The sequence below is a fragment of the Leucoraja erinacea genome, unplaced genomic scaffold, assembly GCF_028641065.1.
Source record: "Leucoraja erinacea ecotype New England unplaced genomic scaffold, Leri_hhj_1 Leri_419S, whole genome shotgun sequence".
Classification (NCBI taxonomy): domain Eukaryota; kingdom Metazoa; phylum Chordata; class Chondrichthyes; order Rajiformes; family Rajidae; genus Leucoraja; species Leucoraja erinaceus.
Window position 1 is genome coordinate 44,119 of NW_026576320.1, and position 23,382 is coordinate 67,500.

At 52.4% G+C, this 23,382-nt stretch overlaps 2 protein-coding genes across 2 annotated transcripts in view; one reads left to right on the forward strand and one right to left on the reverse strand.

Annotated features, from left to right (window-relative positions):
- Nucleotides 1-5,266: 5,266 nt before the first annotated feature.
- Nucleotides 5,267-13,549, reverse strand: cnpy4 (canopy FGF signaling regulator 4). Its single transcript, XM_055630534.1, has 6 exons — nucleotides 13,395-13,549; nucleotides 11,081-11,207; nucleotides 10,047-10,143; nucleotides 8,829-8,951; nucleotides 7,759-7,876; nucleotides 5,267-5,988 (listed from the first exon to the last, which is right to left on the reverse strand). The coding sequence occupies exons 1-6, from the start codon at nucleotides 13,528-13,530 to the stop codon at nucleotides 5,861-5,863; spliced, it is 729 nt and encodes a 242-aa protein (XP_055486509.1). The 5' UTR covers nucleotides 13,531-13,549; the 3' UTR covers nucleotides 5,267-5,860.
- Nucleotides 13,550-16,123: 2,574 nt separating this feature from the next.
- The window catches only part of taf6 (TAF6 RNA polymerase II, TATA box binding protein (TBP)-associated factor), a 31,937-nt gene continuing 24,678 nt past the window's right edge, over nucleotides 16,124-23,382 (forward strand). The window contains exons 1-3 of the mRNA XM_055630535.1: nucleotides 16,124-16,288; nucleotides 18,713-18,799; nucleotides 21,500-21,653. Of these exons, the coding sequence (XP_055486510.1) occupies nucleotides 16,136-16,288; nucleotides 18,713-18,799; nucleotides 21,500-21,653 (394 nt within the window). The 5' untranslated portion in view covers nucleotides 16,124-16,135. The remainder of the gene's footprint in view (nucleotides 16,289-18,712; nucleotides 18,800-21,499; nucleotides 21,654-23,382) is intronic.

Consider the following 23,382-nt stretch of genomic DNA (forward strand, 5'->3'; position numbering starts at 1 on the left):
CCCCCCTCCCCTCCCCTCCGCACCCTTAGAAACATAGACAATAAGTACAGGAGGAGGCCATTCAGCCCTTCGAGCCTGCACCGCCATTCATTGTCATCATGGCTGATCGTCCCCAATCAATAACCCGTGCCTGCCTTCTCCGCATATCCCTTGACTCCACTAGCCCCTAGAGCTCTATCTAACTCTCTCTTTAATCCATCCAGTGACTTGGCCTCCACTGCCCTCTGTGGCAGGGAATTCCACAAATTCACAACTCTGGGTGAAAAAGTTTTTTCTCACCTCAGTCTTAAATGGCCTCCCGTTTATTCTAAGACTGTGTGGCCCCTGGTTCTGGACTCGCCCAACATTGGGAACATTTTTCCTGCATCTAGCTTGTCCAGTCCTTTTATAACTTTATACGTTTCCATAAGATCCCCTCCCCCTCATCCTTCTAAACTCCAGTGAATACAAGCCTAGTCTTTTCAATCTTTCCTCATATGACAGTCCCGCCATCCCGGGGATCAATCTGGTGAACCTACGCTGCACTGCCTCAATCACAAGGATGTCCTTCCTCAAATTAGGAGACCAAAACTGTACACAATACTCCAGATGTGGTCTCATCAGAGCCCTGTACAACTGCAGAACCTCTTTACTCCTATACTGAAATCCTCTTGTTATGAAGGCCAACATTCCATTAGCTTTCTTCACTGCCTGCGGTACCTGCACACCAACTTTCAGTGACCGGTGTACAAGGACGCCCAGCTGGACAACACACAAGGCGCTGGAGTAACTCAGCGGGGCGGGCAGCATCTCTGGAGAGGAGGAGGGATGGGGTGACGTTTCGGGTCGAGACACTCCTCCAGACTGATGCGCCCCTTTTCCTGGGTCGCCGGGAACAGAGGGGTACCCGGTGCGGGGGGTGGGACGGTGACAAAGGAGCACCTGGCACAGGTTAACTTTCCCGGTCCCTTTAGGTGGCCACTGTTTACATACCTTGTGTACGCAGAACAAAGCACCTCCACCGTGACTTTTCACCTGACAATTAAGCATTCAATTTCAATCAATACTCCAATTTCAGGTAGTCCCTGCCTTCTCCCTCCTTCCCCTCCCCTCCCCAGCTCTCCCACAGCCCACTGTCTCTGCCTCTTCCTTTCTTCTTCCCAACCCCCCCCACATCAGTCTGAAGAAGGGTCTCGACCCAAAACGTCACCCTTTCCTTCGCTCCATAGATGCTGCCTCACCCGCTGAGTTTCTCCAGCATTTTTGTCTACCTTCGATTTTTCCAGCATCTGCAGTTCCTTGTTAAACATTAAAGTGTTTGTCGTTCATCGTTCCGAACCTCTTCATACCTCTAGTTTCTCTGCCCCCTCTGGGACTCTCAGTGTCCGCGCTGTAGCTCCGGCTAAACGGAGAGCGAGGGCTGTCTATGGTAAAATTGTCCCTAGCTGTATCACTATGGTACAAATATGTAAATTGTCACTTGTGTGTGCATGTTAGTGCTAGTGAATGGCCTGTTTCTGCACTGTATCTCTATACTAAACACAGAGATAGAGAGAGACAGAGAGATAGACAATAGGCGCAGGAAGAGGTCATTCGGCCCTTCGAGCCAGCATCGCCATTCAATGTGATCATGGCTGATCATCCCCAATCAGTACCCTGTTCCTGCCTTCTCCCCATATCCCCTGACTCCGCTATCTTTAAGAGCCCTATCTAGCTCTCTCTTGAAAGCATCCAGAGAACCGGTCTCCACCGCACTCTGAGGCAGAGAATTCCACAGACTCACCGCTCTGTGTGAGAAAAAGAGTTTCCACATCTCCGTTCTAAGAAAACGTGTTTCCTTGTCTCAATTCTAAGAAAAAGTGTTTCCACATCTCCGTTCTTTTCTCAGACAGAGAGAGAGGGAGAGAGCAAAAGAAAGAGAGAGATATAGACAGAGAGAGAGAGAAGAGAATGAGAGACCAAAAGAGCAAGAGAGAGAGAGAAGATTCTACAACATCCAAATCCCAATTAAAATCTGACTGAAAATATTTGACAGTGTAATCCAGCCTATTGAGCTTTATGGTAATGAAGTCTGGGGTCCGCTCAGTCACCATAGTTATAGTAAATGGGAAAAACATACAACGGAGGCCCTGCATGCGGAATTTTGTCAGAACATCCTCCGTATCCAAAGGAAAACACCAACAACTGCATGTTGGGCGGAACTAGGCAGATACCCACTGATAATAAATATCCAGAAAAGAGCCCTACATTTTTGGAATCACCTTAAATCTAGCCCCCCAGATACCCTCCAGTTTAAAGCCCTTCAAACACAAGAGGGGACCCAGAAAAGAGTTCCCTGTGTCAGTTGGTACTGAGACTAACTACCCCTATCCAGTTAAATCCTGACTGGCCCCAGATCAATACTGACCCCCCAATCACCAGTTAGAGTGAACCAAATTATCCAACAATGTAAAGAAACGTATTTGGAACATTGGGATAAAGAAACCAAAAGCCAAAGCAGATTAGAATGTTACCGTTCCCTAAAAAGAGATTATAAAATTGGCAGACAATCTCTCAACTGTTAGAGACATAACAGAGGACATGTTGATCTGAAGACACCATTTTATTGCCATAGAGGGAGTGCAGAGAAGGTTCACTAGACTGATTCCTGGGATGTCAGGACTGTCTTATGAAGAAAGACTGGATAGACTTGGTTTATACTCTCTAGAATTTAGGAGATTGAGAGGGGATCTTATAGAAACTTACAAAATTCTTAAGGGGTTGGACAGGCTAGATGCAGGAAGATTGTTCCCGATGTTGGGGAAGTCCAGGACAAGGGGTCACAGCTTAAGGATAAGGGGGAAATCCTTTAGAACCGAGATGAGGAGAACTTTTTTCACACAGAGAGAGTGGTGAATCTCTGGAACTCTCTGCCACAGAAGGTAGTTGAGGCCAGTTCATTGGCTATATTTAAGAGGGAGTTAGATGTGGCCCTTGTGGCCAAGGGGATCAGAGGGTATGGAGAGAAGGCAGGTACGGGATACTGAGTTGGATGATCAGCCATGATCATATTGAATGGCGGTGCAGGCTCGAAGGGCCGAATGGCCTCTACTCCTGCACCTAATTTCTATGTTTCTATAAAGCAGAGACAGACCCTCACCAAATACAGGTTAAGTGACCACTATTTGGCAGTTGAAAAAGGAAGACAGTAGAGATTCTGGCAACCAAGAGACAACAGAATATGCGGCCACTGTTTGGCAGATGAGGTTGAAACAGAGGGCACTTCCTCCTAAAATGCAAAACATTTGACAAAACAAGGAAAGCACACTTTGACAAACTCAGTGTGGCAACCCCTGACTTTAAAGAACTAGATGATACTTCAAAACTAAGAATAATCCTTGGCGAAGGAAATACGGCACATCTTGGTGCACAATATGTAACAGCATGCCCCAACCTGAGAGACGGTGAATGACCAACATGCACATATGTACGCACACACACTAATCGACATTAACTAACACTAAGAAATGAATATTGAATTGCTAAACTTGCTATTGTGTTGTACTGCTTACAGCTGCAAGAACGTGTAGCATCAACATAGAAATTAGGTGCAGGAGTAGGCCATTCGGCCCTTCGAGCCTGCACCGCCATTCAATATGATCATGGCTGATCATCCAACTCAGTATCCCGTACCTGCCTTCTCTCCATACCCCCTGATCCCTTTAGCCACAAGGGCCACATCTAACTCCCTCTTAAATATAGCCGATGAACTGGCCTCAACTACTCTCTGTGGCAGAGAGTTCCACAGATTCACCACTCTCTGTGTGAAAAAAGTTCTTCTCATCTCGGTTTTAAAGGATTTCCCCTTTATCCTTAAGCTGTGACCCCTTGTCCTGGACTTCCCTAACATCGGGAACAATCTTCCTGCATCTAGCCTGTCCAACCCCTTAAGAATTTTGTAAGTTTCTATAAGATCCCCTCTCAATCTTCTAAAATTCTAGAGAGTATAAACCAAGTCTATCCAGTCTTTCTTCATAAGACAGTCCTGACATCCCAGGAATCAGTCTGGTGAACTGTCTCTGCACTCCCTCTATGGCAATAATGTCCTTCCTGAGATTTGGAGACCAAAACTGTACGCAATACTCCAGGTGTGGTCTCACCAAGACCCTGTACAACTGCAGTAGAACCTCTCTGCTCCTATACTCAAATCCTTTTGCAATCAAAGCTAACATACCATTCGCTTTCTTTACTGCCTGCTGCACCTGCATGCCTACCTTCAATGACTGGTGTACCATGACACCCAGGTCTCGCTGCATCTCCCCCTTTCCCAATCGGCCACCATTTAGATAATAGTCTGCTTTCCTGTCAATAAAGGGCTATAGGCTTATTGTGAGTTTATGTACAGGGACATATCTATCCATGCACTGTAGACTTGTATTTATACCTATGCATCTTAAATATGTATGTCATGTTTTATACTTTTGGCATTATAACAATGTTTTTTTATCATGCCAATAAAGGTTTAAATTGAAATAAAATTGAAAAGAGAAACGGACAGAGAGAGAGATGGAGGGAGGGAGACAGAGAGGGGGGGTAGAGAGAGATGACTAACAGGACATGTTGATCTGAAGACACCATTTTATTCAGCACAGTCTCTGATTCAGCAGCTTGTGAGCATGAACCTCTGGCAGTGTTTTCAGGCAGAGGAGTTGTCTGGATTAAACCAGGAGTTGGACAGATTTGTCGGTCGACGTCAGGGTGGGGCAGCGGGTAGAGCTGCTGCCTGGCAGCGCCAGAGACCCGGGTTCGATCCAGTTTGCACGCTCTTCTCCCCGTGAGTTTCCCGCCGGGCGCTCCGGTGTGCACGTGTCTCCGCCGCCGAACCATCGCCCGTCCATTCCCCTCCACAGATGCCGCCTGCCCTGCACCGAGTTCCTCCAGCACTCTGCGCCTTGCGGGACGGAGCTGCCGGCGCCTGCAGTTCCTCGCGCCTCGAACAACGCACGACGTCGCGCCCACAGTTCTTTCAGCTCAGCGGGCGGGAGGGGGAGGGGGAGAAGGCGGGGAGAGTTGGTGCTCATATTCTCCCCGAGTCGCTTATAAAGCCTTTCAACAAAGACTTTTCCCAAATTGGCCATTTGGAAAAAAGTTCCTCTTTTCTCTCTCCTCTCTCCGAACGGGAACGTCGGGAATGGAGCCGATCCTGATACTGGGCGGGTGGGGAGAGGTCAGGGGGTCGGGAGGTTGGTTGAGGGGGGAGAATATCACTGTCAATGGGTGGGGGTGTCTGGAGCACGAGTGTGGGGGGGGGGGGGTGGTGAATGTAACGGGGGGGGGGGGGTTGGAGTGTCATCCGGGGGGGGGGTGTTGGAATGTCATCGGGGGGGGGGGTAAAACAACAAGTGTGGCATTTCCTGTGGTTGCAAGGGAAAGTACCAGAGGAGGGGGTGGTTTGGGTGGGAAGGGACGAATTGGTGAGGTTTCGGGTCGAGACCCTTCTTCGGACTGAACCCGGGGTCTCTGACTGGGGGAGGGGGAGGGGGCTTGCGAGTTTCACCAGTGGGGTGGCGGTTAGAAGGAAGGAGGGAATTTCTTCAGCCAGCGGGTGGTGAATCTGTGGGATTCTCGGCCACACAGACGGCTGTGGAGGCCACAAGTCCAGTGGGTGTTTTTTTTAAGGCAGAGATACAGATAGATTGTTGATTAGTGCGGGTGTCGGGGGTTATGGGGAGAAGGCAGGAGAATGGGGTTGGGAGGGAGAGAGAGAGATTGGCCATGAATGGATGGCGGAGTGGACTCGATGGGGTGGGGGGGGGTGTATACTGTCACCGGCTGGGTGTTTGGAGTCGGGGTGGAGGGGGGAGTCAGTCTCCATTTTCACCCCACCTGAGCCGTGACGGGCTCAGAGCTCCCCGCCATCGTGGTGGTGCGTGGCGCCCCCCTGCACCGGTGGATCCGCCCGCTTCCTCTCCTTGCCGCCGCTGACTGCCTTGTCGCCCTTGCGTCCCGACCACACCTCGCCCAGGCAGTCTGGAGAGGGAGAGAGAGAGAGTTAACAGAACAGGAGCTGTCACGGTAAACCTCAGGTTCGGTCCGAATAAAGGTCTCGACCCGAAACCTCACCAATTCGTCCCTCCCACCCAAACCACCCCCTCCCCTGGTACTTTCCCCCCCCTGCAACCGCAGGAAATGCCACACTTGTCGCTTTACCTCCCCCCCTCGACTCCATCCAAGGACCCAAGCAGTCGTCCGTTCCAGGTGAGGCAGAGGTTCACCTGCATCTCCTCCAACCTCATCTACCGCACCATTATCGCTGGTCTAGGTGTCGGCCGCTCTACATCGGTGAGACCAAGCGCATCGTTTCGCCCAACACCTCCGCTCGGTCCGCAATAACCGACCCGATCTCCCGGTGGCCCAGCACTTCAACTCCCCCTCCCATTCCCAATCCCAATCCCACCTTTCTGTCCTCCATGGCCAGAGTGAGTCCCACCGCTAATTGGAGGAGCAGCACCTCATATTCCGCTTGGGCAGTTCACACCCCAGCGGTATGAACATTGACTTCTCCAATTTCAGGAAGTCCCTGCTTTCTCCCTCCTTCCCCTCCCCTTCCCAGCTCCCCCACTGTCTCCGCCTCTTCCTTTCTTCTTCCCACCCCCACATCAGTCTGAAGAAGGGTCTCGACCTGAATCGTCACCTATTCCTTCGCTCCATAGACGATGCCTCACCCGCTGAGTTACTCCAGCATTTTGCGTCGATCTTCGACTTAAACCAGCGACTGCAGTTCCTTCCTCCACCCCAGGTTCAATCCCGCGCCCTCTGCTGTCCACTCACTGCACTGCATATATTGTTTACCATATATACTAGCGATTTAGACGAGGGAATTAAATGTGACATCTCCAAGTTTGCAGATGATGAAACAAAGCTATGTGGCAATGTCAGCTGCTTTTAAACTATTCTTAAACTGTGTGTCGTCCCTGGTTCTGGACTCCCCCGACATCGGGAACATGATTCCTGCCTCTAGCGTGTCCAAACCCTTAATAATCTTATATGTTTCAATGAGATCCCCTCTCATCGTTCTAAACTCGAGTGTACAATCCCAGCCGCTCCATTCTCAAGTCAAGTCAAGTTTATTTGTCACATACACATACGAGATGTGCAGTGAAATGAAAGTGGCAATGCTCGCGGACTTTTGTGCAAAAGACAAACAACAAAACAACCAAACAAATTATAAACACAATCATAACACACCTATTCTTTTACATAATAAATAATGGAAGGAAAAATAATTCTCTCAGCATATGACAGTCCCGCCATCCCGGGAATTAACCTGGTGAACCTACGCTGGGCTCCCTCAATAGCAAGAATGTCCTTCCTCAAATTAGGGGACCAAAAACTGCACACAATACTCCAGGTGTGGTCTCACTAGGGCCCTGTACAACTGCAGAAGGACCTCTTTGCTCCTATACTCAACTCCTCTTGTTATAAAGGCCAACAGGCCAAAACTGCACACAATACTCCAGGTGTGGTCTCACTAGGGCCCTGTACAACTGCAGAAGGACCTCTTTGCTCCTATACTCAACTCCTCTTGTTATAAAGGCCAACAGGCCAAAACCGCACACAATACTCCAGGTGTGGTCTCACTAGGGCCCTGTACAACTGCAGAAGGACCTCTTTGCTCCTATACTCAACTCCTCTTGTTATGAAGGCCAACAGGCCAAAACTGCACACAATACTCCAGGTGTGGTCTCACTAGTTGCCGTTGTGGTTTGAGCAGCGGGGTTTAGAGTACGTTCCACTGACCTCGTTGTTCCACCGTTAACACATGCGACACACAGAGGAACCTCTCCAGCTCCAGGTCCTGGTGGTGGAAGTACCAGTCCTCCACTATATCCTCGTAGTGCTCCAGCATATTCTCACACTGCGGGGAATAACACGGGGGGGAGACAGTCAGAATGTACGGGGTGATCGCTGGTCGGCACGGACTCGTTGGGCCGAAGGGCCTGTATCTAAAGGCTGAAGCCCAAAGCAAATTATCTATATGAAAAAGTTGCCCCTCAATATCACCTCAGCTTAATCCCCCTGCTCAAGATAGACAGAAGGTTAAGGGGGGACTTGATAGAGGTTTTTAAAATGATGAGAGGGATAGACAGAGTTGACGTGGAAAAGCTTTTCCCACTGAGAGTAGGGAAGATTCAAACAAGGGGACATGACGAGAATTAAGGGACTGAAGTTTAGGGGTAACATGAGGGGGAACTTCTTTACTCAGAGAGTGGTAGCGGTGTGGAATGAGCTTCCAGTGAAGATGGTGGAGGCAGGTTCGTTTTTATCATTTAAAAATAAATTGGATAGTTATATGGATGGGAAGGGAATGGAGGGTTATGGTCTGAGCGCAGGTATATGGGACTAGGGGAGAATATATGTTGGGCACGGACTAGAAGGGTCGAGATGGCCTGTTTCCGTGCTGTAATTGTTATATGGTTAGAACCGTCTGCGGCAAGAAATCCCACAGATTCACCACCCTCTGCCTAAAGAAATTCCTCCTCATCTCCGTCCTAAAAGAACGTCCTTTAATTCCGAGGCCGTGCCCTCTAGTACTAGACTCTCCCACTAGTGGAAACATCCTCTCCACATCCACTCCATCCAAGCCTTTCACTATTCTGCATGTTTCAATGAGGTTCCCCCGACCCCAACTTCTATACTCAATGCTCTGGGTGCTTGTCTGTTCCTTCTCCTGGTGACCTGCGTGGGTTTTCTCCTGAGATCTTCGGTTTCCTCCCACGCTCCAAAGACGTGCGGGTTTGTAGGTTAATTGGCTTGGTGTAAATGTAAAAATTGACCCCCCACCAGCCAGCGAGCGACCGTCTGTTTACCTGCTTCTTCAGGTCGCTGACCTCAGCCGACGGTTCATCCCACATCTCAAAGGGGATTCCCAGCTCCACCTTCACCCCCTTGTGGACCAGGTTCTTCAGGGTGGCCATGGTCTCACTGGTGCCCTGCAAACATGAGGAGGAGGAGGAGGAGCGGATCAGCGGCAGGTTATCGTCTGGGACCCTCACCGCTACGGGCGCCTACTCACCCACACGCCACACACATACACGCGGGCAGCTATTCATGCACTCTCATGCACACGCCAAACACATGCATGCACGCGCGCACACACGGTTGATCACACTACACACAAACAAGCGCGCGCACACGCAGACAAACAGACGCACATGCACACGCACGCACACACACACAGACGATCACACTACACAGACAGGCGCACGCACACATACCTGCGCACACACACACACAGTCGATCACACTACAGACAGACGCACATACATGCACACACACGCACACATACATGCACACACACACATACATGCACACATACATGCACACACACACACAGTACATCACACTACAGACAGGCACACATACATGCACACACACAGTCGATCACACTACACAGACAGGCACACACACAGTAGATCACACTACAGACACGCACACACACACGCACACACACAGTCGATCACACTACAGACAGGCGCACACACACGCAAACACATGCACACACACACAGTAGATCACACTACAGACAGGCACACATGCACACAGATGATCATACTACACACAGACAGGGGCACACAATAAGACAGACAGGCACACATACACACACACAGGTGATCACACTACACACAGACAGGCGCACACACACAGAATCTGACAGGCGCATACATTCAGTCATACAGGCGCACATACACAAACACATACAGAGGCATGCGCACATACACACACAGACAGGCACACACACACACGCAGACGGACATGAACAAATGCTAACACGCATACACACATGAATGACCACAATATATAGGCACAGCTGACAACGCAGTACAAATACCGGCTCACGTGAGTGTACAAACACCAACACTACAAATCGACAGGTTCTTGATTAGTGCGGGTGTCGGGGGTGTTACGGGGCGAGTGGGGTTTGTAGAGAGAGATAGATCGGTCATGATTGGATGGCGGTGTAGGGTAGAGTGGCTGGGCCGAGTGGCCTCATTCTGCTGCAGTCCCGTGTGGGGCGCGGGCCGTACCTTGGCGTAGCGCAGGCTGCCGGGTCTCTCAGCGTGCACGTTGTACTGCAGGATCCGCTCGCAGATGTTGTCCATGGCCTCAGCCAGACGCATCTCCCTGTTGGGGGGACGGCGAGAGGCAGTCAGTCCCCTTCCACAACTCGTCCGCGCCCACCCAGTCCGCGCCGACCAGCGATCCCCGCACGCTAGCATTAGTTTAGTGTAGAGGTACAGTGTGTAAACAGACCATTCGGCCCACCCAATCCATGCCGACCAGCTATCCCTGCAGATACATAGAAAATAGGTGCAGGAGTAGAGGCCATTCGGCCCTTCCAGCCTGCACCGCCATTCAATATGATCATGGCTGATCATCCAACTCAGTATCCCATCCCTGCCTTCTCTCCATACCCCCTGCTCCCTTTAGCCACAAGGGCCACATCTAACCCTCTTAAATATAGCCAATGAACTGTGTGGCCTCAACTACCTTCTGTGGCAGAGAATTCCACAGATTCACCACTCTCTGTGTGTGAAAAAAAATGTTTTTCTCATCTCAGTCCTAAAGGATTTCCCCTTTATCCTTAAGCTGTGACCCCTTGTCCTGGACTTCCCCAACATCGGGAACAATCTTCCTGTCCAACCCCGTAAGAATTTTGTAAGTTTCTATAAGATCCCCCCTCAATCTTCTAAATTCTAGCGAGTACAAGCCGAGTCTATCCAGTCTTTCCTCATATGAAAGTCCTGACTTCCCAGGAATCAGTCTGGTGAACCTTCTCTGCACTCCCTCTATGGCATGCTAGCATTAGTTTAGTTTAGAGATACAGACCCTCCTGCCCACCGGGTCCACACTGACCAGCGATCCCCGCACGCTAACACTGTCCCACACACACACACACACACACGAGGGACAATTTACATGAATAACCAAGCCAATTTGAGCGAAGGTGTTTAAACGAAAGGTGACTGGTTCACCGAAACTAAACTCAACTAATATGTGGCAATGGATGTCCATTGATCCAGCGACCCTGGAGGGAGGGAGGGGGTGCGTTTGCACTCACGATGTGTTGTACATGATTTTTCTCTTCCTCTTGCCGTTGTCCAGCACCGCGCCGATCTCCAGCACCTCCTTGGAACGCCTGGTTTTGTCCAGAGCCGACTGCAACTCCACCGTCAAAAACTTGCACACTTCACGCAGGAGGTGGGGGGGGGGGGGGGGGAACAAAACAAACGGGATTTCGGGAAAGGCCGGCAATAGTTTCATGCACTTTATTAGTGTAATTGAGTGCCAAACACTTTAATTCCCATTCAAACTCCCATTCCCATTCCAACTCACATTCCAACTCCCATTCCAACTTCCACCCCATTCCCACTCTCACTCCCATTCCAATTCCCACTTCAACTCTCATTCCAATTCCCATTCCAACTCCAATTCCAACCCCATCTCCCATTCCCACTACAATTCCAACTCCCATTCCCACTTCCATTCCCACTCCAATTCCATCCCATTCCCATTCCAACTCCCATTCCTCTCCCATTCCCACTCCCATTCCAACTCCCACTCCAACTCCCATTCCAACTTCCCCAACTCCCACTCCCATTCCAACTCCCACTCCCATTCCAACTCCCACTCCAACTCCCATTCCAATTCCCATTCCCACTCCAATTCCAACCAACTCCCACTCCCATTCCAACTCCCATCCCTCTCCCATTCCCACTCGCACTCCCACTCTGGCCACACTCCCACTTTGGTGCCACAAGTACCACCAACAACCACGTTGCTAGGGGCAACCTGATGCCCTGTTGCTAGGGGCAACCTGATGCCCTGTTGCTAGGGGCAACCTGATGCCCTGTTGCTAGGGGCAACCTGAGGCCCGGTTGCTAGGGGCACCCTGATGACCTGTTGCTAGGGGGGAGGGGGCACCAGAGCGCCATCTTGGATGCCCCTGTTGCCAGGGGTAACCACAGGCCCAGCGTCTATGGAGTTCTGGTCTCTCTGTTTCTCCGAAACCCTCGCACCGGGTTTCGGCCCGAAACCTGTCATTGTCATTGGTTTGGTCCTTGTCCTTGCGATCTTCTCCTCCTCCTCCTAGATGCTGCCGCCCCGTCAGTTTCGACAGGAGCATTTGGCCCAGGATCAGCGGCCGCAGCATCTCCACAGTCCCCCCCTTCTTCGACTCGCCACCACCATTCAACGCCTTTGGTGCCGCGTGTCCGACCCCACAACTCCACCCACTCGCCCCCCCCCCCCTCCCTCCCCCACTATGCTGGTGATACCCATCACCCTGCTGGTACCCATGTTGCTAGGGCAACCTGATGCCCATGGTGTTAGGGGCAAGCTGATGCCCTGTTGCTAGGGGCAACCTGATGCCCTGTTGCTAGGGGCAACCTGATGCCCATGTTGCTAGGGGCAACCTGATGCCCTGTTGCTGGGGGCAACCTGATGCCCTGTTGTAGGGGCAACCTGATGCCCCGTTGCTAGGGGCAACCTGATGCCCTGTTGCTAGGGGCAACCTGATGCCCTGTTGTAGGGGCAACCCGATGCCCCGTTGCTAGGGGCAACCTGATGCCCTGTTGCTAGGGGCAACCTGATGCCCTGTTGCTAGGGGCAACCTGATGCCCTGTTGCTAGGGGCAACCTGATGCCCTGTTGCTAGGGGCAACCTGATGCCCTGTTGCTAGGGGCAACCTGATGCCCTGATGCCCATGTTGCTAGGGGCAACCTGATGCCCTGTTGCTAGGGGCAACCTGATGCCCTGTTGCTAGGGGCAACCTGATGCCCTGTTGTAGGGGCAACCTGATGCCCTGCTAGGGGCAACCTGATGCCCTGTTGTAGGGGCGACCTGATGCCCTGTTGCTAGGGGCAACCTGATGCCCATGTTGTTAGGGGCAACCTGATGCCCTGTTGCTAGGGGCAACCTGATGCCCTGTTGCTAGGGGCAACCTGCTGCCCTGTTGCTAGGGGCAACCTGATGCCCTGTTGCTGCCCTGTTGCTAGGGGCAACCTGGTGCCCTGTTGCTAGGGGCAACCTGGTGCCCTGTTGCTAGGGGCAACCTGGTGCCTTGTTGCTAGGGGAACCTGATGCCCTGTTGTAGGGGCAACCTGATGCCCTGTTGCTAGGGGCAACCTGATGCCCATGTTGCTAGGGGCAACCTGATGCCCTGTTGCTAGGGGCAACCTGATGCCCTGTTGCTAGGGGCAACCTGATGACCTGTTGCTAGGGGCAACCTGCAACCTGATGCCCTGTTGCTAGGGGCAACCTGATGACCTGTTGCTAGGGGGGAGGGGGGGGTGAGAGCGCCATCTTGGATGCCCCTGTTGCCAGGGGTAACCACAGGCCCAGTGTTAGTTCTGGTCTCTCTGTCTCTCCCTCACCCTCGCACTTGGTCGGCAGCCTGTCATTGTCATTGTCCTTGTCCTTGTCCTTGGCGATCTTCTCCTCCTCCTCCTCCTCGGCCGCGCCGGTCAGCGGCGACAGGAGCAGGAGGCCCAGGATCAGCGGCCGCAGCATCTCCACGTCCCCGCCTCCCCTCGCCTCGCCACCCACTCGCCCACCGCGCCGCGTCACCGGGCCCGCCGCGCCGCGTCACCGGCCCCAACTCCACCCGCCGCGCCGCGTCACCGGCCCCAACTCGCGCCCGCCGTGCCGCGTCACCGGACCCCCAACTCCACCCACTCGCACCCACCGCGCCGCGTCACCGACCCCCAACTCCACCCGCTCGCGCCGCCCGCCGTGCCGCGTCACCGTCCCCAACCCCCCCCCCTCGCGCCCGCCGTGCCGCGTCACCGTCCCCCACTCCACCCACTCGCGCCCACCGCGCCGCGTCACCGACCCCAACTCGCGCCCGCCGCGCCGCGTCACCGGCCCCAACTCCACCCACTCGCGCCCGCCGTGCCGCGTCACCCACACCGCCCCCCCGGGAAGATGGCGGATTCTGGCGGAAAAACGTCGCGTCGGTGAGAGAGAGGGAAGGAGAGAGGGAGGAGAGGAAGAGAGAGAGAGGGATCGAGAGAGGGGAGGGGGGGAAAGAGAAGGAGGGAGAGAGATAGAGAGGGAGGAAGGAGAAGTAGATAAATAGGGGGAGAAGGAGAGAGAAAAAGGGAGGAGAGAGAGATGAAGAGAGGGAGGGGGAGAGATAGAGAGGGGTATAATAGGGAAGAGAGGAGGATGGATAGGAGAGCGGGAGAGAATGGGGGATGGGAGAGAGAAATGTGAGGGTGGGAGTGGGATGGCAGAGAATGGGAAGAGGGGAGGGAGAGACAGGAGAGGGAGCAATGGGGTGAAGGAAAGAGGGAGAGAGGGGATGGCGAGAGATGAGGGGGAGAGAAGGGAGGGGGTGGGGAGAGGGGGATGAGAGAGGGAGGGAGCGAGAGAATGGGAGAACTGCAAAGGGCCCTGTCCCACTTTCACGACCTAATTCTTCATAGAGGGAGTACAGAGAAGGTTCACTGCAGTTGTACAGGGTCTTGGTGAGACCACACCTGGAGTATTGCGTACAGTTTTGGTCTCCTAATCTGAGGAAGGACATTATTGCCACAGAGGGAGTACAGAGAAGGTTCACCAGACTGATTCCTGGGATGTCAGGACCTTCATATGAAGAAAGACTGGATAGACTTGGGCTTATACTCTCTAGAATTTAGAAGATTGAGGGGGGATCTTATAGAAACTTACAAAATTCTTAAGGGGTTGGACAGGCTAGATGCAGGAAGATTGTTCCCGATGTTGGGGAAGTCCAGAACTAGGGGTCACACAGTTTAAGGATAAGGGGGAAATCCTTTAGGACCGAGATGAGAAAAACATTTTTTTTCACACACAGAGAGTGGTGAATCTCTGGAACTCTCTGCCACAGAAGGTAGTTGAGGCCACAGTTCATTGGCTATATTTAAGAGGGAGTTAGATGTGGCCCTTGTGGCTAAAGGGATCAGGGGGTATGGAGAGAAGGCAGGGATGGGATACTAAGTTGGATGATCAGCCATGATCATATTGAATGGAGGTGCTGGCTCGAAGGGCGGAATGGCCTCTACTCCTGCACCTATTTTCTATGTTTCTAATTCACGACCTCTGCCGAGTTTGCCCTCAACTCATACTCGCAGCATGGTCGTCACGAGGCTGTGGGTACTCGTGGCATCAAGTAGGTCAGGGCGTTTTTTTCTAGCCTGATGGAAAATGTCCACGAGTGAAAAAAGTTTGTGAATTAGGTCGTGAAAGTGTGACAGGCCCCTTAACGCTGTTGGGGATCCTGCCATGAATTATATATGTTCCCCTACGTTCCCCAGAGACAACGAAATGCATTCGACCTCCCAAAGTGCCGCACCTCACACTTAGTGGATCCAGCTCCCTCTGCACATTTCTACCGCTGGGTCTCCCTCACTTCGTATACCTTTCACAGCCTTCCTCACGGTCTGCGAACACCACCAACCTTGGCTTTGTCCACGAGCATTACTAACCGACCCAACTGCGTTTGCGTCTAGGTCATTTGTCTCACGAACAGCAGCCGTCCCAGCACAGACTGTTGTAAATGGTCCTGAGTGTGTAGGATAATTCCGGGGGATCGCTGGTTGGCACGGACCAGGCGGGCCGAAGGGCCTCTTTCCACGCTGTATCTCCAAACTAAACCAAGACGTGGTGGTGACCAGCATCAAGTTGTGGCGCAGCGGTAGAGTCGCTGCCTCACAGCGCCAGAGACCCGGGTTCGATCCCAGCCACGGGTGCTGTCTGTACGGAGTTTGCACGTTCTCCCCATGAGTTTTCTCTGAGATCTTCGGCTTCCTCCTACACTCCAAAGACAAACTGTGTAGGTTAATTGGATTGGTGTAAATGTAAAATTGCCCCTAGTTGTGTGTGTGTGTGTATATGTATGTGTGTGTGTATATGGGTGTGTGTGTGTGTATATGTGTGTGTGTGTGTATATGTGTGTGTGTGAATATGTGTGTGTGTGTATGTATGTGTGTGAATCGGACAGTGTTAGTGTGCAGGCGATCGCTGGTCGGCATGGACCCAGTGGACCGAAGGGCCTGTTTCCCCGCTGTATCTCTCATCTAAACGAAGGGGAGCGTTGGAGTGAGGGTGACGATTGTTCCCGCTGTCTCCCCGCAGAGGATGACGAGACACCGGCATGGCGGAGAGGAAGATCAAGATCAGCAACACGCTGCTGCCCACCGAGTCGATGAAGGTCATCTCCGAGTCCATGGGCATCGCCCAGCTCCCCGAGGAGACGTGCCAGAGCATGACAGAGGAGGTCAGCTACAGGATCAAGGAGTTGGCACAGGTATGGCACACACTGCACTCACACACGTACGCCAGCACGCACACGCACATATGCACCCACACACCGCACGCACACCCACACATGCACGCATAGACACACTCCCACACATACGCGCATGCACACATGCACGCACACACACACATGCACGCATAGACACACTCCCACACATGCACATATGCACACACACACCGCACGCAGACACTGCACCCACACACCACAAACACACACACAGCACACGCACACACACACTTAACCACACATATAACACATTGACTCTGACATCGGGGGGGGGGGGAGAGTGCAGTGGAGAGATAAGTTTTTTTGGCCTTCCATCACAGCAATGTGATGGATGTTTATGTAAATCATGTTGTGTCTTGGGTCTATGTGTGTGTAATGTATGGCTGCAGAAACGGCATTTCGTTTGGACCTCCAGGGGTCCAAATGACAATAAATGTATCTTATCTTATCTTATCTTAACCTACACATGCACGCATAGACACACTCCCACACATACGCGCATGCACATATGCACACACCACACGCACACAGACACTGCACCCACACACCACAAAACACACACACACAAGCACACACACACACACACACGCACGCACACACCCAACCCCACACACACACGCCCACACATGCACGCATAGACACACTCACACACACACGCGCATGCACATATGCACACACACACCACACGCACACACACACTGCACCCACACACCACAAACACACACACACACACCACACACACACACACACAGCACACGCACACACACACACTTAACCTACACATGCACGCATAGACACACTCCCACACATACGCGCATGCACATATGCACACACACACACGCACGCGCACACACACACCACACACACACACACAGCACACGCACACACACACTTAACCTACACATGCACGCATAGACACACTCCCACACATACGCGCATGCACATATGCACACACACACACCGCACGCACACGCACGCAGACACTGCACCCACACATGCACGCATAGACACACTCACACACACACGCGCATGCACATATGCACACACACACCGCACGCACACGCACGCAGACACTGCACCCACACACACACCGCACACACACACCGCGCACACACACACACCTACACACGCTACACGCACACACACACTCACACACACGCACACACCCCCGCACACACACAACCCCACACATCCCGACTACGGCTGCTGTCTGTACGGAGTTTGCACGTTCTCCCCGTGACCTCTGCGTGGGTTTTCTCCGAGATCTTCGGTCTCCTCCCACACTTCCAAAGACGTGCGTGCGGGTTTGTAGGTGAATCGGCTTGGGGTAAATGTAAAAAATTGTCCCTAGTGTAGGTGTGGGATGGTGTTAGTGTGTGCGGGGATCGCTGGTCGGCATGGACCCGGCGGGCCGAAGGGCCTGTTTCCGCGCTGTATCTCTAAACTAAAGTAAAGTCAATGTTCATACCGCTGGGGTGTCAGCTGCCCAAAGCGAAATACGAGGTGCTGCTCCTCCAATTAGTGCGCTGGTCAGTGGAGGAGGCCCAGGACAGAAAGGTCGGTGTGTGGGGGGGGGTGGGGGGGGGGGGGGGGGGGGGGGGGGGGGGGGAGGCAGTGGGAGGGTCAGGTTTTCTCAGGGTTAGGCATGCAGGTGCAGCAGGCAGTAATGAAAGCGAATGGTATGTTAGCTTTCATTGCTAAAGGATTTGAGTATAGGAGCAGAGAGGTTCTACTGCAGTTGTACAGGGTCTTGGTGAGACCACACCTGGAGTATTGCGTACAGTTTTGGTCACCAAATCTAAGGAAGGACATTATTGCCATAGAGGGAGTGCAGAGAGGGTTCACCAGCAGAGAGGGTGTCACCAGACTGATTCCTGGGATGTCAGGACTGTCTTATGAAGAAATACTGGATAGACTTGGTTTATACTCTCTAGAATTTAGAAGATTGAGAGGGGATCTTATAGAAACTTACAAAATTCTTAAGGGGTTGGACAGGCTAGATGCAGGAAGATTGTTCCCGATGTTAGGGAAGTCCAGGACAAGGGGTCTCAGCTTAAGGATAAAGGGGAAATCCTTTAAAACCGAGATGAGAAGAACTTTTTTCACACAGAGAGTGGTGAATCTCTGGAACTCTCTGCCACAGAGGGTAGTTGAGGCCAGTTCATTGGCTATATCTAAGAGGGAGTTAGATGTGGCCCTTGTGGCTAAGGGGATCAGGGGGTATGGAGAGAAGGCAGGTACGGGATACTGAGTTGGATGATCAGCCATGATCATATTGAATGGCGGTGCAGGCTCGAAGGGCCGAATGGCCTATTCCTGCACCTAATTTCTATGTTTCTATGTGTGTAGCAAGTGGAACAGTGTTGAATAACGGTAATGAGTCGGGTTTTGCCTCCATTGCCACAGGATGCCATGAAGTACATGCACCACGGCAAGAGGAAAAAACTGACCACCGTCGATATCGACAGCGCCCTGAAGCTGAAAAATGTCGAGGTGAGCTCGCAGTCCGTAGGGCCAACGGAACAACGGATACGGGGGGGGAAGCACGAACGGGGTACTGATCCTCGATCAATATCATGATCCCCTGACTCCGCTACCTTTAAGAGCCCTCTCTAGCTCTCTCTTGAAAGCATCCGGAGAACCGGCCTCCACCGCCCTCTGAGGCAAAGAATGCCACAAATTCAGATTCAGATTCAGATTCAATTTTAATTGTAATTGTAATTGTCATTGTCAGAGTACAGTACAGAGACAACGAAATGCATTTAGCATCTCCCTGGAAGAGCGACATAGCAAACATAGAAACATAGAAATTAGGTGCAGGAGTAGAGGCCATTCGGCCCTTCGAGCCTGCACCGCCATTCAATATGATCATGGCTGATCATCCAACTCAGTATCCCGTACCTGCCTTCTCTCCATACCCCCTGATCCCCTTAGCCACAAGGGCCACATCTAACTCCCTCTTAAATATAGCCAATGAACTGGCCACGATTTGAATAAATAATAATAAGTGTCCGGGGGGGGGGGGGGGGGGGTGATTGGCAGTCACCGAGGTACGTTGTTGAGTAGAGTGACAGCCGCCGGAAAGAAGCTGTTCCTCGACCTGCTGGTTCGGCAACGGAGAGACCTGTAGCGCCTCCCGGATGGTAGGAGGGTAAACAGTCCATGGTTGGGGTGAGAGCAGTCCTTGGCGATGCTGAGCGCCCTCCGCAGACAGCGCTTGCTTTGGACAGACTCAATGGAGGGGAGCGAGGAACCGGTGATGCGTTGGGCAATTTTCACCACCCTCTGCAATGCCTTCCGGTCGGAGACAGAGCAGTTGCCGTACCATACTGTGATGCAGTTGGTAAGGATGCTCTCGATGGTGCAGCGGTAGAACTTCACCAGGATCTGAGGAGACAGGTGGACTCACAACTCTCTCTGTGAGAAAAAGTGTTTCCTCGTCTCCGTTCTAAATGGCTTACCCTTCTGGAGGACAGATGGCGCAATGGGCTAAGTGTTCGGCTGGCGACCGGAAGGTAGCCGGTTCGAATCCCGCTTGGAGTGCATACTGTCGTTGTGTCCTTGGGGCAAGACACTTCACCCACCTTTGCCTGTGTGTAAATGTAATGTAATTATGTGAAGTACTTTGGGGTCAATGCAAGTTGACTAAAAATGTGCTATATAAATAAGATTATTATTATTATTATATTATTCTTAAACTGTGTGTGTGGTGTTGCCCCTGGTTCTGGACTCCCCCAACATCGGGAACATGTTTCCTGCCTCTAGCGTGTCCAAACCCTTAACAATCTCATATATGTTTCAATGAGATGCCCTCTCATCCTTCTAAACTCCACAGAGTGTACAAGCCCACAGCCGCTCCATTCTCTCAGCATATGACAGTCCCGCCATCCCGGGAATTAACCTGGTGAACCTACGCTGGGCTCCCTCAATAGCAAGGATGTCCTTCCTCAAAGGTAGACACCACCACCACCCCTCCTTCTCATAGATACATAGAAAATAGGTGCAGGAGTAGAGGCCATTCAGCCCTTCGAGCCTGCACCGCCATTCAATATGATCATGGCTGATCATCCAACTCAGTATCCCGTACCTGCCTTCTCTCCATACCCCCTGATCCCCTTAGCCACAAGGGCCACATCTAACTCCCCTCTTAAATATAGCCAATGAACTGGCCTCAACTACCCTCTGTGGCAGAGAGTTCCAGAGATTCACCACTCTCTGTGTGAAAAATGTTCTTCTCATCTCGGTTTTAAAGGATTTCCCCCTTATCCTTAAGCTGTGACCCCTTGTCCTGGACTTCCCCAACATCGGGAACAATCTTCCTGCATCTAGCCTGTCCAACCCCTTAAGAATTTTGTAAGTTTCTATAAGATCCCCTCTCAATCTTCTAAATTCTAGAGAGTATAAACCAAGTCTATCCAGTCTTTCTTCATAAGACAGTCCTGACATCCCAGGAATCAGTCTGGTGAACCGTCTCTGCACTCCCTCTATGGCAATAATGTCCTTCCTCAGATTTGGAGACCAAAACTGTACGCAATACTCCAGGTGTGGTCTCACCAAGCAGCAGGGCTCTTAAAAGTACCATTAATAGCAGCAGGGCTCTTAAAGGTACCATTCGGCCCTTCGAGCCTGCACCGCCATTCGATATGATCGTGGCTGATCATCCCACTCAGTATCCCATCCCTGCCTTCTCTCCATACCCCCTGATCCCTTCCACAGCCACATCTAACTCCCTCTTAAATATAGCCAATGAACTGTGTGGCCTCAACTACCTTCTGTGGCAGAGAATTCCACAGATTCACCACTCTCTGTGTGAAAAAAGTTCTTCTCATCTCAGTTTTAAAGGATTTCCCTTCCCCCTTATCCTTAAGCTGTGACCCCTTGTCCTGGACTTCCCCAACATCGGGAACAATCTTCCTGCATCTAGCCTGTCCAACCCCTTAAGAATTTGTACGTTTCTATAAGATCCCCTCTCAATCTCTCACAGCCGATCGCCGGTCCATGAGTTGGACTGTGCGGGCAGCCCTCGTGCCCCGGGACGACTCATCATGCCGTGGGGGAATTTGTCCCGTACTTTGACCTTTTGTCCGTTATTTGGGAGCGGGGAAGTCGGCGAGCCTGGGTACATAAAGCATCACGGAGGGGGGGGAGGTCGGACGCGTGTAACCCACTGACTCATCCCCCCGCCTCCTGCAGCCGCTGTACGGGTTCCACGCCCAGGAGTTCATCCCCTTCCGCTATGCCAGTGGTGGCGGCCGGGAGCTCCACTTCTACGAGGAGAAGGAGGTGGATCTGAGCGACATCATCAACACCCCCCTACCTCGAGTACCCCTCGACGTTTGCCTCAAAGGTAGTAGCGCGTGCCCGCTGGGATCGCCCTCGCACCTCGCACCGTGCCACGATAGTTAGTCGGAAATAAATCCAGGTGTACAGGTGCACAACCTTTTATCCGACGATCCAAATAACGAAAACCTCCGAATAGCGACATTTTTTCAGTCCTTGAAAAAAGGTCCTTGAAAACGTTCACCGAGGGCGGCCCGCAGAGGTGACAGCGGAACCTCCGGTCGGTCCTCGAAGAAAGGGGAACTAAATCCCCATTCATAAAAGAGAAAGTGAGGGTATATTGCGCGGGAGGGTTAATAATTGACAATATGCTGCTGCCTGCCCGCTGGGTTAAAAAGTTCCCCCGGTAGACACGATACACAGTGTATTGTGAGTCTTGCGTCGGAACGTTTTAACTCAGCGTGCAGGCAGCAGCAAATTGTCGCTCCCTTCAGTTTCACCCCACCTACACCCCTCTGCTCCCCGGCCATGTGTGTGACCCCTTCCCTCCCCTCTCCAGCTCCCCGCCCATTGCACCGGCGCGGGGGCTTTGCACTGTCTTCACGTCGGCGATTCTAGCAGCGCAGTGCAGTCACCGGAGACGTCAGGACCAACGGGACACCGACCCCCAGGCCCACCGCAAGCACGGAGATCCCAGAGACCCACAGCCAGCAGCAGCCCAGCCCCGTTCCAACTCCAGAGGAAAACTGCAAACTGGCCGGAGACGTCAGGACCACCAGAAGCCGCTCCCCGATGGGCTGCTACGGCGACAAGTGGCAGTTCGCCCACAGCCCGAGCTGCGTCCTCTCATCGGGACACCGACCCCCAGGCCCACTGCAAGCACGGAGATCCCAGATCAGCAACTCCAGCCCAGCCCCGTTCCAACTTCAGAGGAACACGCAGTGTATGGGCAGAAGCTGATAGTGTGGAAGGTACTTCTTGTTCTTGGGGTCGGCAGCTCGGGCTGTGGGCGAACTGCCACTTGTCGCCGTAGCGGCCCATCGGGGAGCGGATTCCTCTGGAGTTGGAGGGGGAGGGGGGTATTGTGCTGTTTGATCGCCCCCTACTATCCCAGGGACAGGGAGACAGGACGTTCACCGAGGGCGGCCCGCAGAGGTGACAGCGGAACCTCCGGTCGGTCCTCGAAGAAAGGGGAGCTAAATCCCCATTCATAAAAGAGAAGGTGACCATTCCGAAGACCGACAAATTCTGAATTACGAAAGGTGTCTGGTCCCAAGGCTTTCGGATAAAAGGTTGTGCACCTGTATTGTAAAAATGCTGGCTTAACTCAGCGGGACAGGCAGCATCTCTGGAGAGAAGGAATGGGTGACATTTTGGGTCGGGACCCTTCTTCAGACTCGTGGCGGGGGGGGGGGGGAAATGAGAGATATGGAAGGGTAAGGTGTGAAGACGGGGGATCAAAGCAGACAAAACTCAAGGGAAATGTGTAGGAAGGGACTACAGGTGTTGGTGTGATGTTAAAATGCTGGGTTAACTCAATGGGACAGGCAACATCACTGGGGTGACGTTTCGGGTCGAGACCCTTCTTCAGACTCTGGTGGCGGGGGTAGGGAGGGAAACAAGAGATATGGAAGGGTAAGGTGTGAAAATGGGAGTTCTAAGGGGACAAAGCTCAAGGGAAATGTGTAGGAAGGGACTACAGGTGTCAAGTCAAGTCAAGTTTATTTATCACATACACATACGAGATGTGCAGTGAAATGAAAGTGGCAATGCTCGCGGACTTTTGTGCAAAAGAC